This window comes from Octopus bimaculoides, chromosome 30 (assembly GCF_046866305.1).
Source record: "Octopus bimaculoides isolate indiv1 chromosome 30, ASM4686630v1, whole genome shotgun sequence".
In the NCBI taxonomy this organism is placed as follows: domain Eukaryota; kingdom Metazoa; phylum Mollusca; class Cephalopoda; order Octopoda; family Octopodidae; genus Octopus; species Octopus bimaculoides.
The window spans coordinates 9,241,937-9,251,836 of NC_142957.1; the positions used below are offsets into that span (position 1 = coordinate 9,241,937).

Sequence of the window (9,900 nt, forward strand, 5' to 3'; positions counted from 1 at the left end):
ATGTGTTCCATTTTTCACGTGAACCTCAAGACAAGAAAGAATACAATTGTCGGCCAACTTCAATTTATATTATAGATATATATATATATATATATATATACATACATAGATATATTTATATTAATTTCATTCTTTTCTTTTCAAAAAAAAATTCCCTAAACAAAATGGTCATAAACAACAACCAATTCTTCTTCTGCCACCAGTTATAATTCAGTGCTCCCTACAAGCTCAGAGCAATGCAAAGCCAAAGCCAAAGCCAAAATCTAAATCTGGGAAACCTGGAAATTCAGAACCAGAAAAGCCTACAAAGAAAGATCATGGGGCCGAATCTCCAAAGAAACCAGAAGCTATCACACAACCTCGTGCTAATTTTCTATTGATGGCACTGGATTGGTTAAAGAACAATGTAGTCATCTCTGACGATACTATGAAGAAGACCTGGAATACGTTTACCGATATTCTTAAGGAAGATAAAATAATGCAAAATGACAACTGGCAACAACAACTAATATTTCTTATTTCGCAGAATGCTCACCTTACTGATTTTGTTCACAATGTAAGTATCACTATACTCTACACTCTCACTCTATTGCCTACACTCAACCTCCCACTCCACTTAACCCCCCACTCCTCTTGACCTCCCGCTCCACTCAGCTTCACACTCCATTCAACCTCACTCACCTCACAGTGCACCCAACCCACACTTCACTCGGTCCCACACTCTGCTCGATCCCGCACTCCACTTGGCTCCCCCACTCCATTCGATCCCGCACTCCACTTGGCTCCCCCACTCCGTTCGGTCCCACATGCCACTCGATCCTACACTCAACTCGATCCTGCACTCCTCTCAGTCCCACACTCCACTCTATCCCTATACTCAACTCGATCCCGCACTCCATTCAGTCCCATACTCCACTTGACCCACACACTCCACCCTAACCCTAACCCTAACCCTAACCCAACACTCCACTCAACCTGTGTCACACTGAATCTCCCCGAGAACTACGTTAAGAGTACAAGTGTCTGTGGAGTGCTCGGCCACTTGCATGTTAATTTTATGAGTAGGCTGTTCCATTGATCGGATCAACTGGATCACTTGTCGCCATGACCAACATCGTGAGAGTCAGCACCAGTGTTAGTTACACATCAACATTTCAGCTGGTATACCCTCCAGCCTTCATCAGGTGTCTTGTGGAAATTTCGAACCTGGGTTCTCATTCCTGAGGTATTTTTCGACGTTATTATTATTATTCAGGTCACTACCTGGAATCGAACTCATAATCTTGGAGTTAGTAGCTTGCGCTCTTAACCACTACGCCATATGCCCATGGGCATAGTGGTTAAGAGCATAGGCTACTAACCCCAAGATTCCGAGTTCGAATCTAGGCAGTGACCTGAATAATAATAATTATAATAATAACAACAACATCGAAAAATACCCTAGGAATGAGAACCCACGTCCGAAATTTCCCCAAGACACCTGATGAAGGCTGGAGGGTATATCAGCCGAAATGTTGCGTTAACAACAAACAAGATGAGGACAAATATCCGTCAATTGTAAATAATGTATATATAAACTATATTTTCTATACACTCTGCTGTCCTTCACACTATGTATAAATATACTATGTTTTCTCTATGCTCTGCTATTCTGTACCCTCTTATTCTATATACCCTAGCTAAACAAGATGCTACATATCTACCCTTGGTTGTTCAATGGATTAGCAATGAACCTACCTAACTACACAGTTGAACATTTCAAGCACTGGTTACATATGTCTACATCACAACTACCCTACCTGGGTTACCAGCCAGGACATGGATTGCAGCACCCTTGTAAGTATCTACACCAGCGGTTCTCAATGTTAGGGCTACCAACCCTTAAGGGGAGCATTAGGTATGTTAAAGAGGGCATTAGGCTTGAGTAGGGAATTAAAGGAACAGTGAGGTAATATAATTAATATTACTAAATTTTACCTGTTATAGTAAGTATACTCTCACTCGATACTCAACACTCTCACTTGACACTCAGCATTCATTTGACATTCAACACTCTCACTCAACACTCAGCCTTCATTTGACATTCAACACTCTCACTCAACACTATATTTTCAATTTACACTCAACATTCTCACTTGACACTCAACACTCATTTCACAGTCAACACTCACTTGACATTCAACACTCTCACTCAACACTCAGCCTTCATTTGACATTCAACACTCTCACTCAACACTATATTTTCAATTTACACTCATCATTCTCACTTGACACTCAACACTCATTTCACAGTCAACACTCACCTGACATTCAACACTCTCACTCAACACCCTCACTTCACACAATAACAGCCTTGACTAAACTACTTTAAAACAAACCAAAACAACCTTGGACAGTGAGGATTCTGTCTCCTGGGTCACTGACCAATAATGTTATTGGTCACTGACTCTCTCCTTGACTCTGTTATATACATGCCATCTCTGTATCTCTCTCTCTCTCTCTTTCTGTTGCAGACCACCCTGGAGTATACAACCAAATGTACCAGATGCCACACAACTACAAAATGTCTCCACATCTCTTCCACCAGAGTACCCATCACTTGAATCCAGGAAGTATGTGTAACAGTATCTATTGAGAGGGGGGATGCATGTGGCTTAGGGTCAAGGGTGTTGCATTCATGATCACAAGGTTGCGGTTTCAATTCCTGGATCAAGCAATACATTGTTTTCTTGAGAAAAAACACTTCATTTCACTAAAGATTATTTGCCAACATAACATGACAGTCCTGTTTTAGGATTAATGTTGCTGTAATTTAGTCCCAGGAGACACCATCTCCAGCTGGCTATGCCAGGGGTTTTCAAACTTTTTGACTTGCGGACCCCTTTATAGTTCAGGTTTTACCTTAGGGACCCCCTTATAAACGCTTATGAAATTTATACATAAATATTTGCTTAAAATAACATATATTTTTACATTTATTTATTTAACAGTATTTAACAAAATAGGTTTATTGTCAATTAAAAGATTTCGATTAAAAAAACATATATAAAATCAAATTGCCCATAAAAAGTATTTGCTGTCCATGGGCCCCCTGTCTTGTCCTTGCGGACCCCCTGTGGTCTGCGGACCACAGTTTGAAACCCCTGGGCTATGCGACATGATCTGTGTCCTTATATTTTCGAATAAGGGGATATAAGGACACAAATCGTGTCGTATAGCCAGCTGGAGATGATGTCTCCTGGGGCTAAATTACAGCAACATTCGTCCTAAACCAGGACTGCCATGTTATGTTGGCAAACAATCTTTACTACAAAGTACTGTTGCTGAATGTCTCACGTTGTGAGATTTAGAAAACAGTAGTTTTCTGCTTCATTTCACTGATGTAGAAAATAGCTGTCCCACTGAATAAAAAATCTAATGTCTGCAATCGAGGCAGTATTTAATTCAAAATAATTATCTATGCCTCATCAGATGTCATCATTCATTGTTATCATCACCACCACCAGCACCACCACCACCACCAGCATCATCATCATAATTATAACCATCAGCATCAACATCGCCATGATTATAACCATCATCATTAAAATCAACTTTGTAATCATTACCACCACCATCATCATCATCGTCATCATCATCGTTGTCATCATCATCGTTGTCATCATCATCATCCTCATCAAGCTCCTCCTCATCACCATCATCATTGTCTTTTCCCCACATTTTCCCATTTACATTCCTTAATTGCCACTGTTAACGATATAATTTCTAAATTAAAGATTAATTCATAATGAAACTAATAACACTCACTTAACATCTCTCTCTCTCTCTCTCTTTTCTCTCTTTCACAAGTGACCAACAGTGGCTTCTCCAACATCAACGGCTGCCCAGTGGTCAATGTGACCTTTAACCTCCAAATCAATAGCAAAGGTCACTGTTGGACCTCAGTAACAGCCCCACAGCAAAGTCTAAAGAATTTCTTCATTTTGGCCGCTTACCAAAACAAATGCTTCAAGTAAGTGAATGTTGTTGTTGTTTGACCTCCTCACACCAGATCACACCTGGTCAAGTAGATCTAGGATTGAAAGCGTTCCAGATATAACCATCCACATGGTTCCAGGTTCAGTCCTACCACAACATGGGACTGAACCCCAAGCCACACCAACTCCAAAACTGTATATTATATATATATATATATATATATGAGTGGATTTGGTAGACAGAAACTGAAAGAAGTCCATTGTATATATACATACATACATACATATATATATATGTATATATATATATATATATATATATATATATATATATATATATATATATATAGGTGTAGGCATGAGTTTGCAGTAAGAATCTTGCTTCCCAACCACATGGTTCTGGGTTCAGTCCCACTGCGTGGCACCTTAGGCAAGTGTCTTTTACTGTAGCCTCAGGCCGACCAAAGCCTTGTGAGTGGATTTGGTAGACAGAAACTGAAAGAAGCCCATCGTATATATACATACATATATATATATATATATATATATATATATATATATATATATATATATATATATATATATATATGTATATATGTATGTATATATACAATGGACTTCTTTCAGTTTCTGTCTACCAAATCCACTCATATATATATATATATATGTGTGTGTGTATATATACATATATACCATCATCATCATATATGAAAAGCTTCTTTTAGTTTTCATCAATCAGATCCACTCACAAGGCTATCGTAGAAGACACTTGCCCAAGGTGCCATACAGTGGGACTGAACTTGGAACCATGTGGTTGGGAAACAAGCTACTTACCACACAGCCATGTCTGCGCCTAAAAATCATGTGTACATTACTTTATTTTTGGAGTTACCCCTGTTCTTAGCTTCATCTTCTAGAGTCCACATCTCTTCCATTGATTCCCATCTTTTGGACTGGATTGTTTTCCACCCGATACCCTTAATATTCCCAATCCCTTTACACTAAGGGCCAGGTATGTTCTATCCCACAACAACCCTCCTCTGTCATCAATGAATCACTCATCCCTTTACTCATCCACACATTCATTAATTTTCTTCCCGTGGTCATAGATTTGAGATACTACACCGAAACAGCCGTCTCCCTCCAGCCTTAGTGACCAGTCCCAGCAGTCAAAACGAATACATTCGGTCAATCAATGGCATTGAAGAGACCAGCACCATGATGTGGTCAATCGATGAGTTGAATGGACCAAAGGATTTAGGTAGGTTTTTTCTCTTTTTCATATATATTTATATATATATGCATGTGTGTGTGGTTAGGGCAGCGGACTCGTGGTCATAGGATTGCGGTTTCGATTCCCAGACCGGGTGTTGTGAGTGTTTATTGAGCAAAAACACTTAAAGCTCAACGTGGCTCCGGCAGGAGATGGTGGCGAACCCTGCTGTACTCTTACACCACAACTTTCTCTCACTCTTACTTCCTGTTTCTGTTGTGCCTGTAATTCAAAGGGTCAGCCTTGTCACACTGTGTCACGCTGAATATCCCCCGAGAACTACGTTAAGGGTACACGTGTCTGTGGAGTGCTCAGCCACTTGCACGTTAATTTCACGAGCAGGCTGTTCCGTTGATCGGATCAACTGGGACCCTCGACGTCGTAAGTGACAGAGTGCCAACAACAACGCATGTGTGTATGTATGTATGTATGTATGTATGTACGTGTATATGTATGTATGCATGCATACATACATGTACGCAGATCTGTTAATGTATTTTATCTCTAATGTTGCCTTATCATTTTTATCTTCTGCAGAATTGACCAGTTTCCTGCCAAGGCACAATGCCATCATTATCATTAATTACGCAGATTCAAATCTAATCAAAAATAAATATTCATCAACTCATTAAAAAATTTCTTTGTCTCCTAAGACAAACCTTCCGTTGTTGCTGTTGATTTTGTAATTTCTGTAGTTTTGTTGTTGTTGTAGCTGTTGTCGTTGCTTTGCTTTGCTGCCAGAAGTTAGGCCTGGTCAATCAGGCAATGCTTTCACCCACAGATATTTTGTCAAACTACGAAGTGTTGAAGCATGGCACCACAAAGTCTCTGACAGCGACATGTACCTGTTACACTTCACTGACAAGCCCCAAGAAGGGTGAAATACAAATGAAGTTCTCATGAGTCACTGTTAGGATGATATTTGCCTTGATCCGATGCATATTTTGTTGTCAACACCATCTATGAAGAGATTTTCTCTCAGTCAAAAAAAAAAAAAAAAGAAAACACAGTGTATGTTTAAGAAGTAACATACATAAATGGTGATATACATACACAAATATATATATATATATATATATATATATATATATATATATACATACTCTTTTACTTGTTTCAGTCATTTGACTGTGGCCATGCTGGAGCACTGCCTTTAGTTGAGCAAATCGACCCCAGGACTTATTCTTTGTAAGCCTAGTACTTATTCTATCGGTCTCTTTTGCCGAACAGCTAAGTTACAGGAGCGTAAACACACCAGCATCGGTCGTCAAGCGATGTTGGGGGGACAAACACAGACACAAACATACACACACACACACACACACACACATATCTATATCTATATATATATATATATATACGACGGGCTTCTTTCAGTTTCCGTCTACCAAATCCACTCACAAGGCTTTGGTCGGCCCAAGGCTATAGTAGAAGACACTTGCCCAAGGTGCCACGCAGTGGGACTGAACCCGGAACCATGTGATTGGTTAGCAAGCTACTTACCACACAGCCACTTTTACACCTATATATATACATGTGTGTGTGTGTGTGAGACGGCCTTTTTCAGTTCACATCTACCAAATCCACTTACAAGGCTTTGGTCTTATTAGGACATATCAATAGGGTGGAGAGGATACTAGAAATAACAGCTAAATCTATTACTAATTAGGAAACCACTACTAGGACACTAAATTTGCTAGAAATAACAGCTAAATCTACCACTAACGAGGAAACCTCTATTTGGACACAAGGCTATAGTAGAAGACACTTGCCCAAGGTGCCATGCAGTGGGACTGAACTGAGGACAATGTCATCGGGAAGCAAGCTTCTTACCCCACAACCATGCTTGCTCCTATGTATATATATTTCCTTCCTAATTTTTTTTGTAGTACAAGGCCAGTAGCTTTGAAAGAGGTTAAGGTAATTTAAGTTGGTTACCTTAAGACCAGGGCTCAACTGGTACTCATTTCGTTGATCTCAGGAGGATGAAAAGCAAACTTGACTTTGATGGAATTTGAACTCAGAATGTAAAGATCTGGAAGAAATGCAGTTAAAACATTTTGTTTGGTGCAGTAACAATTCTGCCGGCTCAACTGGTGAGGAGGGTTCCTAGAAAAACCCAGCAGGATTACACACAAGACCGGTGAAAAGCATGGATGGACCTAATGTAGGTTCAATGATTATCTAGTAACAGCATGGGCTCCCAGAAATTTCAGGGTGGTGTCTGATGTGCTGGAAGACCACTGGGATGTTCCGATCCACAGACACTTTGTCGAACTATGAAGTATTAAAGCGTAGCAACATAAAATCCCTGGCAGTAACATGTACCAGCTACACTTCACTGACAAGCCTCAAGAAGGGTGAAACACACCTGACGTTCTTATGAGTCACTGCTAGGATGATATTTGCCTTGATCTGATATATATTTTGTTTTCAACATAAAAGATTTTCTCTCAGTCAAAAAAAAAAAAAACGACTAAGAAATAGATACAGTATCCCTCAGTGTTTGCTAAAGCATGTCTCTAGGAGAAGGTCACTCTGATATGAAACCAGATATTCAGGGAATGGCATTGGACATTTTAAGGATCTTTTGTTTGTGCTTGAGATTATGGCACTCCCATTCTTGAGCATGTGGCTCATATTGGCCCTGGACATTTTGCCCTAGTTTTGTCTCTGGATCATGTTAATAGGGTGGAGAGAATACTAGAAATAACAGCTAAATCTACTTCTCGTGAGAAAACCTCTACCTAACAGCTAAATCTGTCACGAATTAGGAAACCTCTATTAGGACACTAAATTTGCAAGAAATAACAGCTAAATCTATCGTTAATTAGGAAACCTCTATTAGGACACTAAATTTGCTAGAAATAACAGCTAAATCTATCACTAATTAGGAAACCTCTACTAGGACACTAAATTTGCTAGAAATAACAACTAAATGTATCACTAATTAGGAAACCTCTATTAGGACACTAAATTTGCAAGACATAAAAGCCAAATCTGTGTCTCATGAGAAAACTTCTATCTGGTCACTTAGTTTGTTAGAAATAACAGCCAAATATATGTTTAATGCAGAAACTTCTTGCTGGTCACTAAAATTGCTAAAAAATAACAACCAGATCTATTTCTAACCAAGAATAACTGAATTTGAACAAAAAATTCAGATGTTTTTCTATCATTTTCAATTTTCTCACACATTGCCAGTGCCCTTGGACTGGCTCTTGTGCGGGTGGCACATAAGATGCACCATTTTGAGTGTGACCGTTGCCAGTGCCGCCTGACTGGCCTTCGTAGGGTTTTCGAGCGAGATCGTTGCCAGTGCCCCTGGACTGGTTCTTGTGCGGGTGGCACATAAAAGATACCATTTCGAGCGTGGCCGTTGCCAGTGCTGCCTGACTGGCCTTCGTAGGGTTTTCGAGCGAGATCGTTGCCAGTGCCCCTGGACTGGTTCTTGTGCGGGTGGCACATAAAAGACACCATTTCGAGCGTGGCCGTTGCCAGTACCGCTTGACTGGCCCTTCGTGCGGGTGACACGTAAAAGCACCCACTACACTCTCGGAGTGGTTGGCCTTAGGAAGGGCATCCAGTTGTAGAAACTCTGCCAAATTTAGATTGGAGCCTGGTGTTGCCATCCGGTTTCACCAGTCCTCAGTCAAATCGTCCAACCCATGCTAGCATGGAAGGCGGACGTTAAACGATGATGATGATGATGATGATGTATGTATGTATGTATGTGTCTTCTGTTTTTTAATTAGTGGTTGGCGTTAGGAAGGGCATCCAGCTGTAGAAACTCTGCCAAAAACAGATTGGAGCCTGGTGTTGCCATCCGGTTTCACCAGTCCTCAGTCAAATCGTCCAACCCATGCTAGCATGGAAGGCGGACGTTAAACAATGATGATGATGATGTATGTATGTATGTGTCTTCTGTTTTTTAATTAGTGGTTGGCGTTAGGAAGGGCATCCAGCTGTAGAAACTCTGCCAAATTTAGATTGGAGCCTGGTGTTGCCATCCGGTTTCACCAGTCCTCAGTCAAATCGGCCAACCCATGCTAGCATAGAAGGCGGACGTTAAACGATGATGATGTATGTATGTATGTATGTGTCTTCTGTTTTTTAATTAGTGGTTGGCATTAGGAAGGGCATCCAGCTGTAGAAACTCTGCCAAATTTAGATTGGAGGCTGGTGTTGCCATCCGGTTTCACCAGTCCTCAGTCAAATCGTCCAACCCATGCTAGCATGGAAAGCGGACGTTAAACGATGATGATGATGTATGTATGTATGTATGTGTCTTCTGTTTTTTAATTAGTGGTTGGCGTTAGGAAGGGCATCCAGCTGTAGAAACTCTGCCAAATTTAGATTGGAGCCTGGTGTTGCCATCCGGTTTCACCAGTCCTCAGTCAAATCGGCCAACCCATGCTAGCATGGAAAGCGGACGTTAAACGATGATGATGATGATGATGAACTGCCATCATTTTCTCACCAGAACCTGAACAAAACACTTTTTTGTTTTGTTTTTGCTGTGAGTTATTCTGGTCACAATCAATTTTGCGATTAATGAACTGGTACGACACTCCGTATGCCCATAGGCTATATTTGAGAGATGAGGAATTATTTACATTTGATGTATATTTGTCCTTGTCTTGTTTGTTA

General features: G+C 40.4%; 2 protein-coding genes across 3 annotated transcripts in view; one reads left to right on the forward strand and one right to left on the reverse strand.

Annotated features, from left to right (window-relative positions):
- Nucleotides 1-5,936, forward strand: part of LOC106881805 (uncharacterized) — a 27,229-nt gene extending 21,293 nt beyond the window's left edge. For both annotated transcript variants that reach the window (XM_089346398.1, XM_089346397.1), the window contains exons 3-8: nucleotides 204-556; nucleotides 1,680-1,836; nucleotides 2,514-2,612; nucleotides 3,850-4,012; nucleotides 5,087-5,238; nucleotides 5,788-5,936. In XM_089346398.1, the coding sequence (XP_089202524.1) occupies nucleotides 204-556; nucleotides 1,680-1,836; nucleotides 2,514-2,612; nucleotides 3,850-4,012; nucleotides 5,087-5,238; nucleotides 5,788-5,882 (1,019 nt within the window). In that variant the 3' untranslated portion in view covers nucleotides 5,883-5,936. The remainder of the gene's footprint in view (nucleotides 1-203; nucleotides 557-1,679; nucleotides 1,837-2,513; nucleotides 2,613-3,849; nucleotides 4,013-5,086; nucleotides 5,239-5,787) is intronic.
- The window catches only part of LOC106881808 (acyl-coenzyme A amino acid N-acyltransferase 1), a 47,932-nt gene that overhangs the window by 26,493 nt on the left and 11,539 nt on the right, over nucleotides 1-9,900 (reverse strand). The window lies entirely within an intron of this gene.